The 21,717-nt window shown below is 42.8% G+C and overlaps 1 protein-coding gene across 2 annotated transcripts in view; it reads right to left on the reverse strand.

The window, feature by feature from the left end:
- Positions 1-10,810: 10,810 nt before the first annotated feature.
- PRPF18 (pre-mRNA processing factor 18) overlaps positions 10,811-21,717 on the reverse strand; it is a 46,782-nt gene continuing 35,875 nt past the window's right edge. For both annotated transcript variants that reach the window (XM_061181571.1, XM_061181572.1), the window contains one exon: positions 10,811-11,380. In XM_061181571.1, the coding sequence (XP_061037554.1) occupies positions 11,300-11,380 (81 nt within the window). In that variant the 3' untranslated portion in view covers positions 10,811-11,299. The remainder of the gene's footprint in view (positions 11,381-21,717) is intronic.

Raw genomic sequence — 21,717 nt, forward strand, 5'->3', positions numbered from 1 at the left:
CTCTTGTCAAGGTCAAGGATGCCTCCCCACAAGGCCAAATCCGATGGTTGATTCTCTGTTCGCGTGCTATGTGACTTACCCGTAGCAATGGGCACAGCTGATCCCTCTGGCGTCCTTCATGGAAACACTCTTGCCACTTGAATCCAGGACAGCACATCCTCCAGGTTTTCCTCCTCATCACAGTCAGGGCTCCTCCTGCCAACCTCCTTGATGGTTTTTCTTCATCTGCCCGAGGTCTGGGCGCTGGAGTGTCCCAGAGCTCAGTTCAAGGCCTCCTCTTTACCATCCACAGTCACTTCCTGTAGCTCTCATCTTGTCCATGGTTTTAAGTGTCTTATGCTGAGGACACCTGTGTCTCTCCCTGTACCCTGGACCTCAGCTCTAAAACTGGTCCAATCCTCCAGCCCACTCAACAGCTCCACATGGATGTCTAACATGCTAACACGTCCAGAACTGAATTTCTGATGTTCCCTCCAAACCTGCTCCATTAGTGACCTTCCTCAGCTGAGTTAGAGGCAACTCCAATCTTCCAGGGCTCAGGCCAAAACCCTTGGAATCAACCATGATGACTTTCTTTCTCACCTCATGGTCAACCAAATGGATGTGAAATTCCTGCCCTTGGAAGATATATATTCTCCTGGGAGTAGAAGGAGGGGGCGGAAAATGAAAGCAAATTACATGGCACATTAGGAGATGTGTCATGAGGACAGTATTGGGTAAGCAAGGTCGGTCAGTGGAAGATCTAGCCCATGACAGGAGAAGCAACCCCTTCTCCTCCAAGTAAGGTAAGAACAGGTGGTGAGTGTGGGAAACAGACCTGAAGCTTTGCCTCCATACTCAGCCCGGTGTGAGAAAAGATAGGTGAGGCCACCCTCCAGGTGAGACAGGAAAGGAGGGCAGGGTCGGGCTGGAGCAGTCACAGGTGAGAACAGCCCCGAGAGGAGAGGAGGTGGAGAATGCCCTCCAGGCATCACTTGGGGCCCAGCTGACACCGGACGCTTGGCGTGTGAACTGCCTCCAGTGGCACCTGCTGGTGGGCGCGGGAGGGGACAGATGGAACGTGCCGGGGCCAGGCTGTGTAGTGCAGTGTGGCCGGAGGGCAACAGGGCAGGAGAGTAGACGGTCCTGGTGATTGAGTGAAGCGGTGACAATGGGATCTAGATGGACTACACAGAAAAGCAAAGCCAAGAAGGTGACGATGAAGTAGCAGCGAGCGGAGGAGTGAGTGGACAGAAGGTCTTGAAGAGACTGAGGACGAGCAGGGTGGGAATGGAGGAGAGAGGGCACGAGGACAGGGCTGCACGCCCGGACAGGAGGTGAAATACCCACTTCTCCATCGTCTCAGTTCTCCACGCTTGGGGTGAACCCCAGGATCTAGGAGCAAAGGCCACGCGTGCCAGTGGGAAGCCAACCTGAGCTGGGGGTGCCGGAAGAGGACCCGGCCTCATTCCCCCTCGCGCAGGAACTGCAAATCCGGCTGCCTGTTCCATCAGGAGGCCAAGACCACGCCACTTATTTTAACAGAAAGGGTTGAATATCAAGGGTTGTTAACAGGATAGTGAAGAGGCGACAGAGATGATAACCAAGGGAAGCAGCCAGCACCCTTAGGGCTGGGAAACAGAGACAAGGGACTTTGAAGACCTAGAAGCTGAAGGAGGCGCCCGCGGAGCTGGGAGTCAGACCTCTGAGGCGTGGACACTGTGCAGCTGGTACCGGTGCCTCGGCACGTGGCAGGACCTCACGGAGCCGGGATTCAAATGTCTGAAAGGGGCACCGGCTGACGGCGCAGCGATTTTCAAGAGGCAGAGCTGGTTCTATGAAAGTGTGGCAATCCTGCGAGCCAGGACCTCCTCCTCCAAGAATGAACTGTCACTGCTGGGCTGTGACCCGCGGCTGGGCCACCACCGCCAGGGACAGGAGGCAAACATCGAGGAACAGGCCCCTTCTTCCCTCCTCGGGGTTCCCATCTCCCGTGCGCCCCACCATCGGTAGAACCCAACAAAAAGCCAGTCAGCAAAGGAGAAACGTGGTTTGCAGGGTCTCATCCCGAAGCAGGGTGTGGCAGGTGCCGCGGGAGAGGCAAACACAATTTTTTATAATTTTGAAAAAACCACATATACCCTTTTGGCCCACGTTAGTGTAATGTGAGTTACTGTTCTAGAAGGGACCGTGGTAATAACAGGTGGAAGCATACCAAGATACTTTCCCCCGGGACTTCCCTGGTAGCGCAGTGGTAAGAACCCGCCTGCCAATGCAGGGGACACGGGTTCGAGCCCTGGTCTGGGAAGATCCCACATGCTGCGGAGCAACTAAGCCCGTGCACCACAACTACTGAGCCTGCGCTCTAGAGCCCAAGAACCACAACTACTGAGCCTGCGCTCTAAAGCCCGCGAGCCACAACTACTGAGCCCACGATCCACAACTACTGAAGCCCGCGCACCTAGAGCCCGTGCTCTGCAACAAGAGAAGCCACCGCAATGAGAAGCCCACGCACCGCAACGAAGAGAAGCCCCCGCTCGCTGCAACTAGAGAAAGCCCGTGCGCAGCAACGAAGACCCAACTCAGCCAAATATAAATAAATAAATAAATTAAAAAAAAAAAAAAAGATACTTTTCCCCCAAATGATGAAAGCACAATCGTGCATTTTCTCAAACACCTTTCACATCCATAGAGGTATTCAGGAGTTTATTCCTCTCAAAGTCATTTCTAAGTCTAATAGAGATTTGGCAGTAACACAAGAGAACAAGAGCTAGATGCCTCTGTCCAACGAGTGACAAGAATCTCCACCACAGGCCAGACCTCTGTCTGCTCTGAAACCTGGCTGTCTCTGAACTGCCTTTAACGTCCGTTTGGTTCATGGCTTTTCTGCAGTTGAAATGACCTGGTGCCGATATCGAGCTCATTCCCGCGAACACTGTTACACTTACGTGTATCATAGTAGGACGTGGACGTGGCAGAGTCAGGTCTTGTTCCCGTTGGGGTAGTCGGGACCTCAGGGCACCGGGACACACTTGCTACACGCCTCAATGGTTCTGAAAGCTGAGAAATCTGAGTAACGTGTATATTGCTTAGGGACTGAATTCCGCAGAATATATGGAAACACAACTGCAGGAGCTTACCCAATACTGTCCTCACAGAACGTGAGGCCCAAAGGCAGGCAGCTGTGATGGTTAATTTTATGGGTCAACTTGACTGCGACCTGGGTGCCCAGATGTCTGGTTAAATGTTACTCTGGGTGTGTCTGTGAGGGTGTTTCTGGATGAGATGAACATCTGAATCGGTGAACTGAGTAAAAGATTGCTCTCCAGTGTGGATGGGCCTCATCCAATCTGTCGAGGGCCTGAATAGAACAAGAGGTGGGGTAAGGGAGAAGCTGCTCTCTCTGCCTGACCGTGGAGATAGAACGCTGGTCCTCTCCCTCCCTCAAAGTGGGACTTGCCATAGGCTCTCCTGGATCTCCAGCCTTTGGATTCAGACTGGAATTTACACCACTGGCTCTCCTGCTTGCAGACAGCAGATCATGGGACTTCTCAGCCTCCATAATCAAAGGAATCAATTCCATATACACAATCTCCTTGTAGGTCTGTTTCTCTGGAGAACCCTGACTAATACAGTGGTTCAAGGTTTGAACAATGAACCCCACGATGCCATTAAATAACTGACTCCACCATCTTTAGCATGGGTCTCCCACCGTTAAGACTGCAGGATGGCTGCAAAGCACTGAAGCATCATGACCACTTTTTAGGAAAGAAGAGAGAAAGGGCAACATTTTTGTTAACTAAGTCTATCTCTCTTTTTTTTTTTTCTTCTTTTTTAGAAAAACAATAAGTTTCCTGGAAGTCCCACCCAAAAGACTTCTATCCATATTTATTGGTAGAACCTGTCACAAAACCAACTGTAACTTCAAAGGGTCCCAGGAGAGCAAGTAGCTTTTACTGTGCTCACTGCAGCTCTGCACAAAGTAGGGCTCTGTTGGTAAAGGAGAGGAGAATGAAAACAGGGTAAGCAGCTGGCAGTGTCCACACCATACATATACGGCCCATAAACTTGCAGACCTAAAGAAGAAAAATACAAACCAAGTCTTAATGAAACAGTAATCTAATAAAACTACAAAGTTTGACAAAAATACAAAAACCCACACGATTTCCTCTTCTCTCAAATCCCACACTCAGGCATGCCACTATGAAAAGATTATGTTATTTAAGATTCACATGATTTGATTTTTATAAAATCTATCTGGCAAAGATAGCTGACAAAGGTTATGCCTGAGCTAGTTACAAGATTATTTCTCCTATGCATAGAAAACCCTGCATAAAGGCAAGCCACAGGGCGGGAGAAGTATTTGTAATATATATATATATCTAACATAGCCAGAATATACAAAGAACTATAAGTCAGTAAGAAAGAGGCTGGGAAGTCAACAGAAAAAAGTGGACAAAAATAAAATCTTGAACAGAAACTTTACAAAAGATAAAATCCAATGGCCATTCAGTATGTATGAAAAATGCTCGACTTTGCTTGTCCTCAGCGAAATGCAAATTAAACCCACAGTGTGATGCCATGTTAACCCCCCAGAAGAGCTGAAGTGGAAATGACAGAGCACATACCAGGGGAGGCTCGGATGTGGGGCGCCTGGACCCCTCAAATCCTGCACGTGGGATGGTAACCTGGCACAAGCCCTTTGGAAACCTCTTCAGTGATACCTTCTGAGTACATGCATATCCTGTGCCCCAGAAATTTCTCAGCTTCGTATATACCCTACAGAAATTTATACTTACCAAAAAAGTGCATGTACAACATTCATACACAAACTGGAAACAACTCAAATGTCTATCAAGAGTAGAACTGGAGAGGGCAGTGAGAATGAAAGAACCACACAGACACACAAGGATGAATATCAGAAACTGTAAGTTGAGACAAGGAAATAACATGTAAAAGGAGTCACGTATAACTGACCTCATCTATAAATGGGCAAATTAAAAAACAAGCAAACTCCTTTTTATGGCCGAGTAATATTCCATTGTATCTACGTACCACAACCTCTTTATCCATTTGTCTGTTGATGGGCATTTAGGTTACTTCCATGACCTGGCTATTGTAAATAGTGCTGCAGTGAACACTGGGGTGCATGTGTCTTTTCGAATTTTGGTTTTCTCAGGGTATATGCCCAGGAGTGGGATAGCTGGGTCATATGGTAATTCTATTTTTAGTTTCTTAAGGAACCTCCATACTGTTCTCCATAGTGGCTGTTATCAATTTACATTCCCACCAACAGTGCAAGACAGTTCCCTTTTCTCCACACCTTCTCCAGCATTTATTGTTTGTAGATTTTCTGATGATGCCCATTCTAACTGGTGTGAGGTGATACCTCATTGTAGTTTTGATTTGCATTTCTCTAATAATTAGTGATGTTGAGCAGCTTTTCATGTGCTTCTTGGCCATCTGTATGTCTTCTTTGGAGAAATGTCTATTTAGGTCTTCTGCCCATTTTTTGCTTGGGTTGTTTTTTTGATATTGAGCTGCATGAGCTGCTTGTATATATTTTGGAGATTAATCCTTTGTCAGTTGCTTCGTTTGCAAATACTTTCTCCCATTCTGAGGGTTGTCTTTGCGTCTTGTTTATGGTTTCCTTTGCTGTGCAAAAGCTTTGAAGTTTCATTAGGTCCCATTTGTTTACTTTTGTTTTTATTTCCATTACTCTAGGAGATGGATCAAAAAAGATCTTGCTGTGATTTATGTCAAAGAGTGTTCTTCCTATGTTTTCCTCTAGGAGTTTTATGGTGTCCAGTCTTACATTTAGGTCTCTAATCCATTTTGAGTTTATTTTTGTGCATGGTGTTAGGGAATGTTCTAATTTCATTCTTTTACATGTAGCTGTCCAGTTTTCCCAGCACCACTTACTGAAGAGACTGTCTTTTTTCCATTGTATATTCTTGCCTCCTTTGTCATAGATTAGCTGACCATAGGTGCGTGGGTTTATCTCTGGGCTTTCTATCCTGTTCCATTGATCTTTGTAGAGACGTGGATGGACCTAGAGACTGTCATACAGAGTGAAGTAAGTCAGAAAGAGAAAAACAAATGTCGTATATTAATGCATATATGTGGAATCTAGAAAAAAGGTACAGATGAACCAGTTTGCAGGGCAGAAATCGAGACACAGACGTGGAGAACAAACGTATGGACACCAAGGGGGGAAAGTGGCGGGGCGGGGCGGGGGGGTGGTGGTGGGATGAATTGGGAGATTGGGATTGACATGTATACACTAATATGTATAAAATAGATAACTAATAAGAACCTGCTGTATAAAAAATAAATAAAATAAAATTCAAAAAAACAAAACAAAACAAGCAAACTGACTCATTCAGGGAATGACTACTAATGGGTACCAGGTTTCTCTTTGGGGTGATGAAGATGTCCTGATGAAAATCAGGACCATGGCTCTGACTATAATGAGGCATGAAGAGATTTCTGGGGCATTAATAACATTATCTTTCCTGACTTGGATGCTACTTATTTTGGGAGATGTTCACTTTGAAAAAAGTTATGATATGGTACTCTTCTGATTTGTGCACTTTTCTGTATATGTTACATTTCAATAAAAAACATTTACAATAAAGGAAATGTAATCTAGCCCTGAGTCTTGGGAAATAATCTTCAAAGGGCTAAACAAACCCTCAACAGGTAACTGATTAATAATACCTGACTCCTGGTATCTCTGCCCCAATCCTAACTCATGCTTTTAAAAAACCTCTTATTTATTTTATAATATCTTATTTATTCTTGCTGTACACAATGTACAGCCAGCCCAAGGTTGCACCTATCTTTACTGCCAAATTTCTTACAGAAGGATTATATGAGGCTTGTCCTGGTGCTTCTTCTATGGACAAGTCTCTCCATTTGAAACCTAAGAATTATTACTTCAAAAGTATTTAACATTTGAAGTACTCGAGGTTTTATCATCTGCTAAATTTCACATTAACCTTGAGAGCTAAGTGTTCTCTCTCTTTGAACTAAAACAATAAAAAAGAAGTAGAGTCCTATTGCCCTGAATTTATCCACCAGGTCATTTCCTTCCATAACTCTGATAACTCCTTTTAATCCGTGGTTTTCAAACTGCTGGTCACAACATATTAATGAGCTGTGAGCCACTTTAGAGGGTCACAACCAGCATGGTTTTTTTTAAAAATAAGAAACACAACAGAAGAGAAAACATAAGAACGCGCCGCACATGGTATGGTCAGTGCTTTTGTCACATATGCATATACGCAAGGAATACTGGGTCTCCACGCACTTGTTATTGTTGAGTTGTGGTCAAAACGTTTCAAAGCTACAACTTTAATCCTCCCACTTCACAGGATGGCAGAATCTCGAAACCAGGCTCCGACGACAACACTCATGGTTTATGATGTCTCCTAAGCCTCAGGGGAAGGGCAGTTGGAGAGCAAAGGCAATTTGGTTTTGGCAAGTTGTAAAATCTGGGCGTGCAGAGGGCAAGGAGAGCCGTCTACGCCAGTGACTGGATTGTGGTGGCAGGAAGCTCGGTGACTGCATCTGTGATCACCAACGATGCTCAGAAAGCAGCTCGAACCTTCTTAGCTGCCCTCCGTGGTCAAAGTAATGTGTTCACCTTGAATGCTGTGAGAAGGCTGACAATTATTTCAAAGCTGGTGCTTAAGGACATAGAGGAGAGACTAAACAAAAGGAAGTGGCCTAGTTAAACAGAGTAACCATTACCATCAACACAAGGATTAGTTTGGACAAGCTGTGTAAGAGTCTGTGGAAAAATAAGTAAATAATCAATGCTTTCATAATAAACTGTTTTGGTAAATGCAGAAAACATTTGTTTTAAATGAGCGTGGTTCCAGAATCTTCAATGGGCTCGGCTCACACCACAGCTGCCGCCGCCCACACTGCATTCCCCCGGTTGGTCCACACCACCAGAACTTATTTTTAAATTTCAAAAGATTTTAAGGTTACTGTTAACCATCCCAGGACTACTGCGTAGTTGTAACTCAGCCAATCCAACTGCAGAGTCTGTGATGGAGACCAGTTGCCGTAATGGTGTTCCCACAGCGACCCTCCCTCCGGGAACTGGAGCTGGCTCCCGACACTCTCAACAGCTGGAAACTCTTACATAAACCTGCCATGAGAAAGTGCTTTCAGTTCAAGCCTCCCAATGCGACTCCATACCATGAATTTCTATGGGATAAACATTCTTCCAGGGGCTCCAGGGGCTTCATGGGCGAGGACGGGGAGGAGGGAGGCATGACCCACTAAGTTATGCTCTTTGAGATATTTGCACAAAGGAAACGGCCGCATCTCAACCCAAGCTCCCCTTTCACTGAATCTGCCCCACTTAGTTCTACTACCCTTCCAGGTCCAGAAGCAATAAAGGGGGTTATTGCAGGGCTGAAAAGGAGCCAGTGATAGGAATCCCCCAAGTTCAAAGCTACCAAACGCTTACTTTCTTTCATATAAAAAGACAATTGTATTTCTACAGTATTTACTGGTGTCAAATCCCGGGACAATCTAAAGGGCTAGAGTGGGTCAGGAGACCACCAGAAGGAAAAACTTAAGAAGTCGCACTGCTATCAACCCTATTTTCTATTCCTCCAAATTCTTCCTGAGAGTTCAGAGTCACAGCGTATCCTAAATGCTGTTGCCAGTGACAGCTGCCTTCCTAGCTCTGGTCTCTCGGGACTCCTCCTCCTTCCTACAAGATCAGGACCATCCTTTCTCTCTCCCCGCTGTGTGTCAATTGTCTTTGGCCTCAGCCTTCTTTTCCTAGTTTTCCCCAAAGGCCAGAATCACAGCCATGACCTCCAGACGGCCGCAGCCCCGCGCTGCAGTGCTGAAAGACACTGCTCAGTCTTTGCAGCTGGCAAGAACACTCCTAAGAAAAGCAGTATTTACTTCTGAGGGAAAACCAGTGTTTTACTAAATTTGAATCCAGAAAGACACGACTCCTTTGGAAAGGAGTCTGAGCAGGTGGGAGACAGAAAGGGAAAAATATACTTAGTTCAGGATTGTGACTGATTTTAAAAGACAGGCCTTTATTGTTTTAGAAATAGCTAAAAAATAGAAATACGTAGCATCTGGTGAACTAAAATTTTCATGATTTGGAGACTGCGAGAGGTCATTTTTTAACACACCCCCATGATATCTGCAATCCTCTGAAGATCTTTCACTTCAGGGAAACGGAAGACTTTTCCACAAGATCTACGTCTTTCAACCTAAGCCCAAAATGACCAACATTCACAGCACTGTAGAATACAGTACAACTCTTTTTTCCAACCATCTATCCACACTGATCAGTTTTAGAAGATACTGGTGTCACATGACGCAGTTTCTTCTTTGTGGTGGAATATTAACTAACAGCAAATGGGAAGACAACACGAAATTAGCTGACTACCATGCTGACTGGGAATTAAAAAGAAGTGACCTGGGGAGTGTTCGTTCAACAATATTTATAAACAAGTCCTATACAACAAGACTACATAAGAGAAGTCTAGACTGTTGTCATATCTTATGAAAGTCTGTCTCTTATTTGCTCTAGTAAGCTCTCTTTGGTTGTAATTTAGTAAGAAGAAACGGTTTCTAAAGTAGGCAAGGAACCCTGATTCAATTTAGGACAGCAGGCCTCAGCCACCATCGCACACATGACCAGCGGACACGATCAGCCAGGCACAGCCACAGACCCCACAAGTGGCCAAAACTGGCTTTCGAGGCTTCCCAAGAGGGGCCAGAAGAAGTGACTGTGAGCCCACCTGCACCCGCGCAGCTGACTCCAGCCCCACCACATTCTCGATCCTTCTAAACTCAGAACTGGCTCAAAGTGTGAGCAGCTATAGAGCCTGGACACAGAAATGCTTAATCGATGCTCCCACTAGCACTGCCGACGCTCTAGCACGCTGCTGCCACCAGCGTTGTTCTCGTCACGTGAGCCCACACTGACCCTGACGGCAGGTTGGGGAAAGCTGCTTTGTCTTCACTCTAACAACAAGGACACAACCGTTATTTACTGAGCTCTTACTTGCCAGGCAGCGTGCTAAGCGTTTTCTTTTGCTTAAATACAACAGTGATGCCATGAGGTATGTACAAGTATCCCCACCATTTGCAGATAAGGAAGCTGAGGCTTGGAGAGATGAAGTGACTCGCTCATGGTCGCGCGTGCATGCTCACACCCTTCCGTGCGCGGGTGTGGAGCCGCAGTCTGAGGCGAGTTAGTTCTGACTGCGGAGCCGCACTCACACCTCTAGCCGGCAGTGCCAAGCCACCTGCTCAGGCCACTTTCTATCCCCACCTGCCTCTATCCACTGAGTCCTCTCAACCTCTAAAGCGCCGTGATTCGTCACAATTATCTGGGGGTGACACTGTGCAAAAAGAAGTCCTCGTTTGTGCAAAATCAGACCCAGGACCTACTGTCTCGGGCAGGCCAAGAGTCCTGGCATCGTCCTCTTCTGCTGGGCGGGATGGAGCTGGGGCAGCTGTCCACCACCGGTCTCGGGAGGATGACGCGCGCGGGCAGTCCTATTCTAGAAGAAGCAGCGGCAGCAAAACATCCCCGTTCCTGGCTTGACAATCCATCTCCCCACCTTGAACCTTGATGCACTGGGGTTACTGAATTTGAACTTCTGTTGGTTTAATATACCATCTTTGTGTTCCAAACTTCTATTTCCTGTTAATTGTATCTGTCCCGAGAGATGACCAATACTAAAATTTACACACTTTAAAAGATAAAAGCAAGCTTTGAAATGTAAGAAAAATAACACGTAACAGTAGTAACATTTACATTCAAATCTATTGCAAGATGGCAAAAGTTCAGCAACATTTAAGGACTATCAAGTTTCATTAAATGGTTCCACGTTTTTGTTGAAAATATAAAAATATTTTTCTATAAACACTTCATAAGAGGCAATGTGAAAATTACCATATTTTACAGAAATAATTAAGTCCATCCTCAAATGTTCCCTTTTAATCCTCTAACTGCAACTTCCAGCTCTAGAGGGGAAACGTTATTTTAAACCCTGTCCTGTGACTGTTGTCTACACATTTAAATTATGAGGAAAAGTCTTTAGAACTTAATTTTTCCACTATTTAAAATAAAAGCAAGACACAAAAATCACTTGGCAGTCAGATGTGACATGAGAGCCAACAGAGTTCTTAAAACCAAGAGTTGCATTAGGCAGAACTCAGAGACCAGAAATTCCTTTTTCTTCTTCCCTCGTGCCTGTTGGCAATTCCACAAGTCCACGCCAGGCTTAAGTTTCTTGTGATATTCACGGGCCGCACACAGATCTCACAGCGCATTGTACTCCACACATTTCGATGGATCTGTAGGAAAGTGCTTCTGGCAAATGGTCATTAACCTCTTCAATCCCTATAAAATAAAAATAAATAACGGTTGGTTATGATATGGTTAAACTATTCTCAATCGCCCTCCTCTGTACTCACTCCAGTTTACCAACGTCCCCGCTAAAATGCAGCAGTCCCCTGCAACACCACTCAGATGTACACTGAGAGAAAGATTTAATCGTGTGCACTCAGAGAAAGGTACAAGATGGTCACAGCTTGTTCACAAAAACAATAACATCAAAAGTACCAGAAACAACCCAAATGTCCATCACAGGAGAATATGTGAATAAGCTTTGGTATGCTCACAAATGGAACATACTACATCAGTAAAAAAGAATTACCTAGAGCTACAATTCAGCCTTTCTCCACCAGGTTCCAGTAGAGAATCAAGCCCTGCTGGCTACCCTAAAGCATCCATTATATGTAATGAGACAGCCCCTCTCCGACGTACCCTCAAAGGGTGCTACGTGTGTCCCAGCCTTGGGAGGAATGAGAAAACGGGCACTCAAATCATCTTCTGTGTTCTACGGTCCAGATGAGGAACTCTGGTTGAGAACAATGGATATACATGAATCTTAGAACGTTAAATGTAAAAAGCAAGTGGCAAGGGGCTTCCCTGGTGGTGCAGTGGTTAAGAACCCGCCTGCCAATGCAGGGGACACGGGTTCGAGCCCTGGTCCAGGAAGATCCCACATGCCACGGAGCAACTAAGCCCGTGTGCCACAACTACTGAGCCTGCGCTCTAGAGCCCGCGAGCCACAACTACTGAAGCCCACGTGCCTAGAGCCCATGCTCCGCAACAGGAGAGGCCACCGCAGTGAGAAGCCCGCGCACCGCCAACGAAGAGTAGCCCCCGCTTGCAGCAACTAGAGAAAGCCCGCGGGCAACAACGAAGACCCAACGCAGCCAAAAAAAAAAAAGCAAGTGGCAAAATGCTATATACAGTATTATACCATTTAAAACTTTTTTTTATTATATATAATTTTTACAGGTTACTTTCCATTTACAGTTTTACAAAATATTGGCTGTCTTCCCCGTGTTGCACAGTACATCCCTGAGCCTGTCTTACACCCAACAGTTTGTACCTCCCCCGCCCCCCAACTGGTAACCACTGGTTTGTTCCCTGTGTCTGTGAGTCTGCTTCTTTTTGTTATGTTCACTAGTCTGCTGCATCTTTTAGACTCCACTTGTCAGTGACGTCACTGTCTCTCTCTAACTTGTTTCACTTGGGCACAACGCCCACAAAGTCCGTCCCTGCGGCTGCAAAGGGCAAAGTTTCACTCTTCATGGCTGAGCAGGACTCCATTGTGTATATGTACCACCTCTTCTATCCATTCATCTGCTGATGGACACTTAGGCTGTTTCCATGTCTTGGCTACTGTAAATAGTTCTGCTATGAACATTAGGGTACATGTATCTTTTTAAATTAGTGTTTTTGGTTTTGTGGGGTTTTTTTAAATTTTATTTATTTATTTATTTATGGCTGTGTTGGGTCTTCGTTTCTGTGCGAGGGCTTTCTCTAGTTGCGGCAAGCGGGGGCCACTCTTCATCGCAGTGCGCGTGCCTCTCACTGTCGCGGCCTCTCTTGTTGCGGAGCACAGGCTCCAGACGCGCAGGCTCAGCAATTGCGGCTCACAGGCCTAGTCGCTCCGCGGCATGTGGGATCTTCCCAGACCAGGGCTCAAACCCGTGTCCCCTGCACTGGCAGGCAGATTCTCAACCACTGCGCCACCAGGGAAGCCCTGTTTTTGGGTTTTTCTGGATATATACTCAGGAGTAGAATTGCGGGGTCACATGGTAGTTCTATTTTTAGTTTTTTAAGACACCTCCTTAATGCTTTCCACAGCGGCTGCACCAATTCACATTACCACCAACAGTGTACAACAGTTCCCTTTTCTCCTCATCCTTGCCAACATCTGTTATTTGTAGACTTTTTAATGATGGCCATTCTGACAGGTGTGAGGTGATATCTCATTGTGGTTTTGATTTGCACTTCCCTGATGATTAGCAACGCTGAGCATATTTTCACGTGCCTGTTGGCCATCTGCATTTCCTCTTTGGAAAAATGCCAATTCAGTTCTTCTGCCCATTTTTTAAGTGGGCTATTTGTCGAGCTGTATGAGCTGTTTATATACGTTGGGTATGAATCCTTTATCGGTCATATCATTTGCAAATATTCTCTCTCATTCAGTAGGTTGTCTTTTAGTTTTGACAATGGTTTCCTTTACTCTACAACAGCTTATAAGTTTAATTAGATCCCATTTGTTTATTTTTGTTTTGTTTCCATTACTCTAAGACAGATTCAAAAAATATTGCTTCAATTTATGTCAAAGAGTGTTTTGCCTGTTTTCCTCTAGGAGTTTTACAGTATCTGGTCTTACACTTAGGTCTTTAATCCATTTTGAATTTAATTTTTGTATATGGTGTTAGAGAATGTTCTAATTTCATTCTTTCACATGTAGCTGTTCAGTTTTCCCAGCACCACTTATCGAAGAGACTGTCTTTTCTGCACTGTATATTCTTGCTTCCTTTGTCGTAAATTAACTGACCATAAGCCATGGGTTTATTTCTGGGTTTTCTATCCTGTTCCATTGATCTATGTGTCTGTTTTTGTGCCAGTATCATAATGTTTTGATGAAAGTCAGGGAGTATAATTCCTTCAGCTCTGTTCTTCTTTCTCAAGATCGTTTTGGCCATTCGGGGTCTTTTGTGTTTCCATACAGATTTTAAAATTAGTTGTTCTAGTTCTGTGAAAAATGCCATTGGTATTTTGATAGGGATTGCATTGAATCTGTAGATTGCCTTGGGTAGTATGGTCATTTTAACAATATTGATTCTTCTACTATTATACCATTTTAATACAACTCAAAAACAACTTAAAAATAATATATTGCTTAGAAATACACACATAACATGGTGGAATTATTTTTGAAAAAGCAAGGAAATGACAAATTGTGGATAATGGTTACTTCTGGGGTACAGGAGGAAAATACAGATTCTAAGATCTTCAGAAAGTTCTAGTTCTTAAGCTAGGATTAAGGCCTTTACACATTTATCTTATTCTTTGCTTCATAACTTACATATCACATGTATTCTTTTTTACGTACCAAATATTACACAATAAAAAAATTGTACTATAATCATAAAAACTAGCACAACATTCCAAACATGACCTGGCCAATTCTGCAGAATGTAGTCTTAGTACTACTACACCGCCTTTGTTCTGTACCTTTGGCATCTGTTACCATGGCCTTCAGTTCTTTTTAGACAAATGCAATACACACCACAAATTCCCATGATGTCACAAATTTCAGGTGCTTTCTATCTCTTCTACAGTTTGGCCAGTTCTCATCCAGTCTATAACTTCATAGTGATATTTTTAACTGATGACAAGAACTGTCACAATTAAGATTCAATCAGTCCCTTTCAACTCATCCTTCAGTCTGTGATCTTTTAAAATCCTTAGTGGGCATTTTATTTTCAGTTATTCTTCTTAGCTTTCTCATCCACCAGCGAGCAAACATGCCACTAAGTCATTATCCAAATTCACAAACAGGCCAGGGACAAGGGCAGAAACCTGTGATGTGCCACTATAAATCTCTCCAGAACAATTCTGCAAGTTTTACAACTAGCATTGAATCCTATTTACTCTTTTATCTACCAGCCTACAAATGTCCTTGTTTACAAGGAGAGACTTTGTCAGATGTCTTACTGAAATCTAGACATCTATAGCAATATTGATAAGTTATTAAAAACAACAACCAAGAACAGCAGCACTTAATTTTAATGATCTCCAAAGTACTTTTTGGCACAAACTATTTTAAGGTTTCTCACCTTGCATTCACAAAAACTGAAACGACCCAGTTCCTATCACAGTAAGAAGAACAATGAAATCCCATCAGAGGCCAAAGGTTGACTATGTTCAGGTCTATATTAGATATGAAAAAATATATAGCACACTGCCTGGTACTTAACTAGTATTCCCCCCAAATTCATTTTCTTTCCTAAAAATGATACAATGAAATATCATCTGCTCTTAAAAGAAGAAAGAGTTTCATGACCCAGTGGGAAAAGCAGAGTATGTTGCTGGAATTATACAATCTAATAACAGAAAAGTGCATCTAGAAGTCTGAGCAGGAAGGGTAAACCCCCTCAAAATACATACTAATGTTAACAGGTAGCAAAAGCATCACCAAAGATCTAGAACTCTTACTCTGTAATTACCTACATATTCAAAGAACACTTAAGCTAAGTGAAATGACCAAAAACAAAACAAAACAAAACAAAACAAAACAATGAGGTAAAAAGCCTGCCAAATCTCTTTGGTCCCACAGTAAGCAGATAACACAAATATTCTATGAAGTGAGCTATAATCTAAGAGGTTCAACATCAGAGAAACATGGTTTTCAGACATTTTACGTCAAGCCCTTTGTGGGTTCAAAGATTGTCCATACTATGCTATTTAAGGAGTGGGAGCGTGGAGGGAGGTTACCTTCCAGCTGATTTCCAAGAAGGAAGACTTCCGCCAGCCGGTGCGAAGAAAGCCCAGGGAATCTGCCTGCTCTGCGTTCTGCCGGCGCTGTTGCGCCTATCGGGTGTTCGCTTTAGGACAAAGGCCCTGCCCTCTCATAGTCCAGCGTCTCCTGCTGGGAATTCTAATCATGCGGCTGCAGAACTGGATCTGTAGCCATGGAAATGTATGTGATATCATTAAAAGGATCCTAAGTCTCCTGAAGGAACAGGTGAGAAGAGAGGCAAAGCTAGGAAAGGGAACAGTCCAATGAAAGACTAAACAGCTTTAATCTGCAGCAAAACACAGCAAGAATTATTATGAACCAATGAAAGGCAAACAGATGCTAAAGACGGCTGGGGGTCATTTTCCTTACACTGTAGGAATTAGAATTTTAGGTGTTTGTGCCTTATTGAAGATATCTGTGATGCTTATTTACACTCACTGAACAGACTCTATGCTTAAAAAATAAATATTAAGAGTACTCTGTCTGAAATCTTAGCTGTCAAACAGCTGTGAAACTCAACAGTCTCCATCATAAACAGTTACCATGGAACGTTACAGTAAATTTTTGCCATAAGGACTGACAGCACCCAGCACAGAGTTTTAAAGGGGCATAATCTGATGATAACATATGAGTATTTTCCAAATGGAAACAAATCTTTTCAGTTAGGTCCCTCAGGATTTTAGTTTCAAATTGCTTGGGGATGCTTAAACCAGTAAGACAAGGAGCTGCTTAGCTTAGCTTATTGCAAATAGCTTTTTAAAAACTAGTAGTATTTTTAAATATAATTTTCACTTTTATAAAAGCAATACATTTATTTAATAAATCCTTATTCAGTGCCTACTACGTGCCAAGCACTGCTCTAGGCTCTGGGAATAGAGCAGGAGAAAAAAAGAGAAAAAATCCTCACCCTCATTGAGAATATATTCTAATAAAGGAAGACAGATGAGAAACAAAATATGTAAAATGGACAAGAAACAAAATGAATATGTAAATATCTAACGTGTTGGATGGTGGCAAGTGCTATGGAGAAGGTCAGGCAGGCAAGAGGCGTGTGTGGATGTGGGAAGTGACCGGAAGGGCTCTGGCTCTCCCTGAACTAGGGAGCGACTGTAGGGCTCTGAGCAAGAGAGCATCACAGTCTGGTTTGTATTTTAACTGGATCCCTCTGGGTGCCGTACAGAGACTGAACAGAAGAGGGGCAAGGAAAGAAGCGCAGAGAGGAGACACTGCAGTCATCCAGAGAAGACAGGCAGGTGCCAGACCCAGACGGTGGCAGTATAGGTGGTAAGAAGGGATCACCCCAGATGTAATCTGAACATGGGACAATCATGGTTTGCTGACAGAACATGGGCTGAGACAGAGAGAGAACAGCCAAGGGTAATCCCATGTTTTGTGTGCATGTTACTGTATGTATTTTTAAAATCACATAGTTCTTCTATCAAATAATAGCAGCCCCTGCCTCACCCTTTCCAATCCCTAATTCTAGCACCCCAAAGGCAACCACTCCAAATCTCTTAAGCGTTTCTTCTGGTATCTACTGCCATATTTCTAAATACTACACGCTGACAGTGCTTGATTTTTTCCCAGTTTTTATTTTTCTATCTCCTATGAACGGTGAAGATTTCATCTCTTACACTACATGCACTGGCCCCGCATATGCACACACGCGCCTTTCTCTCCCTCTCCTCCCCCAAGTCACAGTTCTCAGTGAACACGATGTTCAGGATATACCTTATAATGTCTACACAAATACTGTCCAAAACAGAGCCAATATCCTTTTTCTTAGGTATTTTTCCCCATCTTTCTGCTTTTCTGTGTAGATACCAATTCATTCTCCAACAGTGAGACTACTCTCAATACGACCAAACACATCAGGTAGTATATCTGTTCCATTTTTTTCCTGGAGCCCTCTGTCTTATCTGTTCCAATCTAGATCAACTGAATTCCAGACCTCCTTGTACTGTTACAATCCTAGAGCATCCCTTCACCTTCAACCTGGGAATTCCTTTTGCCCTGCTCCTGTGCTGGATCTTGTTTCCTGCATCTTTGTTTGCTTCCCTCATTTTGGTGGAGCACATCCTCAAGGATTAGCAATATAACATAGTGGAGTTAAGACTATCCAAGTTCAAATCCCAATTCCACCACTTACTAGCTGTGTGACCTTGGGAAATAACTTTTCCATGCCTAAGCTTCCCCACTTGTAAAACAAAGAAATCATAGTATCATCCTCTTACTACATATGTGAGAGAGAGAGAATATATATGTGCTAAACTGCTGCAGTGAGCACACAGTAAACACCATATAAGTGTTAGCTACAATGATAATGATTCCAGAGAATGGGTATGTGACACAAGATGGGTCACATTTTTGAGACTTTTCCTGTCTGAAAATATCTTTAACCTATACTCACACTTGACTGCTCATGTGGGAATAGAATTCTGAGTTGGAGACTTTTCCCCTTACTAATGCAAAGGCATTGCTCCACTGTCTTCCAGCTTCCAGAACCGTTAATGAGAAGTATGAGGGTATTTTAATTCCTGAGTCTTCTAAGTGACCTGTTTCTTTTCTCCAGAAGCACCGAAAATCTCTTTATCCTTGGCCTTCAATATTTCATTATATTGAGCCTTGATGTGAGATCCTTCCTATTCATTTGCTATGAATTCAGTGAGCTCTTTTTTCATTCTAGAAATGCATGTCCTTCAGCTCTGGGAATTTTTCCTGCATTAATTCTTTATTTCCTACCCTCCAATTTCTCTGGAATTTGAATAGTTGCAGACCTTATAAATTGACTCTTTTGTTCTCGTATCTTTCATAGTTCTGAGATTTCTTCAACTTTATCTTATAACCCTTTTACCTAATTTATAAATTTCTGCTATAATGTTTAACTTCTGAAAGCTTGTTTTAATTCTGACTTTTTTTGTAGCCATTGTTATTTCATAGTTACAACCTTATCTAAGGATATTAATTTTTTAATCAAAGGGGTTTTTTCTGTTCACTATGCTATAATTCAGTTTCTCTCAACTCCGTTTTTCCCATGTGTTTTGGTCTCTGTCTTTCATGTTGGAAACTTTCCCTGAATGTCTGATGATCCTAGGTGAACATGCATATTTATGAGTAAGGCAATAAGGAGCTAAAGGAAACTCACCGAATGGGCAGGGCTCATCAATGGAACTTCATTTTAGAACAATATGGCAGCAAGTTAGTTTTTTCATTAGCAGAATACTAATTGTTAGTAACTGTACATCTTTTCTGTTGGGTCAGTTCACAGAGAAGAACCCTCCTGTTTCCTGAGGTGGGATAACAGCCTGGCTGCCAGCATCAGAGGGACCAGTGGAGAAAAGGAACCAGAGGTCTCATCTGTCAACACACAGACCCTCACTTGAGTTGCCTGTTTTGAGTAGGGCATCTCACCCTGCCTGAGGCTACAAATCCCTCAGAAAGTTAACCTGTTTTCTGCTATAAGGGAGAAAGGCAGGAGGGCCCACTTGCACAGGGTAGAAGGAACCTCTGGACTACTTATCGTAATACTCAACCACTCCTTCATTTTCAATCCCATCCCATGGTCCAGTCTTTTTTTTTTTTTTAAAGATTTTTTTGATGTGGACCAGTTTTTAAAGTCTTTATTGAATTTGCTACAATATTGCTTCTGTTTTATGTTTTGGTTTTTTTGGCCACGAGGCATGTGGAATCTTAACTCCCCAACCAAGGATCAAATCTGCACCCCCTGCATTGGAAGGTGGAGTCTTACTGGACCGCCAGGGAAGTCCCTGGTCCGGTCTTTTAAAAGTACCTAAAAGTCCCATGTCTTGAGCCTTTCCAGATTCTACAGAGTCCTCATTAATGGCTCCTTAATGACTTTCTCCCCATACAATACTTAACTAAAACTGATTTTTTTTTAAAATCAATATTGCTTCTAGGAAAACATTCTGCACTTAAAAGTCTAACTGATGTGGGGCTTCCCTGGTGGTGCAGTGGTTGAGAATCTGCCTGCCAATGCAGGGGACACGGGTTCGAGCCCTGGTCTGGGAAGATCCCACAGGCCGCGGAGCAACTAGGCCCGTGAGCCACAATTACTGAGCCTGCGCGACTGGAGCCTGTGCTCCGCAGCAAGAGAGGCCGCGACAGTGAGAGGCCCGCGTACCGCGATGAAGAGTGGCCCCCGCTTGCCGCAACTAGAGAAAGCCCTCACACAGAAACGAAGACCCAACACAGCCAAAAATAAATATATAAATAAATAAATAAATAAATTTTTTTAAAAGTCTAACTGATGAACTGTACACTTAAAAATGGTTAAGATGGTAGAGCTGAATAAAGATTTTCTTTAAATGGTTAATATTTCACCACAATTTTTAAACAACCTAATTGCAAGCATTACAGCATATTCTAGATAAGGCATAAAAATATCAATTACATATACAGTTTGGTGTATCACAGTATGTGATACAGGACACAAATCCTGGAGAGAGTTGTTTATATCCAGATAAATCAATGAACCATTAAAACAATCAACCTGCATCAACTCAAAAAACAGCAATTTTTTATGATTGCAGAAAACAAATGCTTTTTAAAACCAAACCAAATTACAATCATACCCTTTTAGCTAGGTTTGCCTTTTATTTTATAAACTATCATTAGTTAATAGGACTTGAGGAAGACTTTTTTTGTTTTTAAGTAATCTCCTTACTGAAGTATAAGGAAGACATTTTATCAATTATTTCTGTTCCTGTCACTAGTGTACCCTGTAAGAACAAAGTCTTGAAAACGAAAGCACAGATGCGTTTAGTGGTGCAGCCTAGGAACATGAAGAACAGGGATAAGTTGAGAACATTTTCCATGCAGCTATTTAAACTCTGTCAACAAACTGCCAAGGTTCTAATAAAGGAAGGAATTACCATGAGATATTTGAGTTACTAATTAATCCTAACTTCAGACTAAAGGAATACATATTTGACTCGAAATGTGATTTTCAAAAAATGTGTACTTAATGATGAAAAGTTAATTTCTACAATATCAACTAACATTCATAGCCATGCATAAAAAGGCCAAGCCTTCAAGAAGTGTCCACAGGAATTCTTTTCTTACAAGTATATGATTAAAATTGAGTTGATGTGAATTACTCATTCTAGACTTTTTAATACCTGATCTGGATCTAGCTACTTGGGATGATGGCAGATGAAAGCAATCTCATGCTGCTTCTAATGAAGAGTCCCAATGCAAGTATTAAATGTATTAAAATATTCAGGATCTGTAGGACTTAGTGGAAAATTAAAGAAAACTAATAGTTTGGGACTAAATCTTCTTCTGGAGTGTATGGTAAGAAATAGAGAGCTGCTCTCAATTTTTACTTGTCTGAATATTTGATATATAAAAGAACATTATTTCCAGTTCAAAGGTTCATCACTTCACAGAAAGGAACAAATTACAAGTGATAATTCCATTTTGAAAACAGCACTCACGTACTTAATGAAGTTAGGTAAAAATGTATGCCAAATGACCAATTTGAGCGAAGATTTTATTTATTTGACGACAAGGCCTTCACACTGCAGGGTGATCTGACTTTTTTTTTTTTTTAAGCATGTGGTTGAGAAATATAAGAGTTAACACCCCAAGTTAAATGTCTACTTAGCTGCCAGCTAAAAAGAAACGTGGCACAGTTTAGACCAGCATTCCCCACAATGTGCTTCTACCCAACAATGGTGTTCTGTAATATTAAAAGGTAATGTATGTGAAAGAGAAATGATAGCACTATTTTCCTCTAAAAATTTGTTTTAATATGCCAGGAAGTTACTAAATGGGTAAACAGTTTGCTACCAAAACAACTTGCCTTTAAGAAATGGTTTATCAG

The sequence above is a fragment of the Eubalaena glacialis genome, chromosome 2 (assembly GCF_028564815.1).
Source record: "Eubalaena glacialis isolate mEubGla1 chromosome 2, mEubGla1.1.hap2.+ XY, whole genome shotgun sequence".
Lineage (NCBI taxonomy): Eukaryota > Metazoa > Chordata > Mammalia > Artiodactyla > Balaenidae > Eubalaena > Eubalaena glacialis.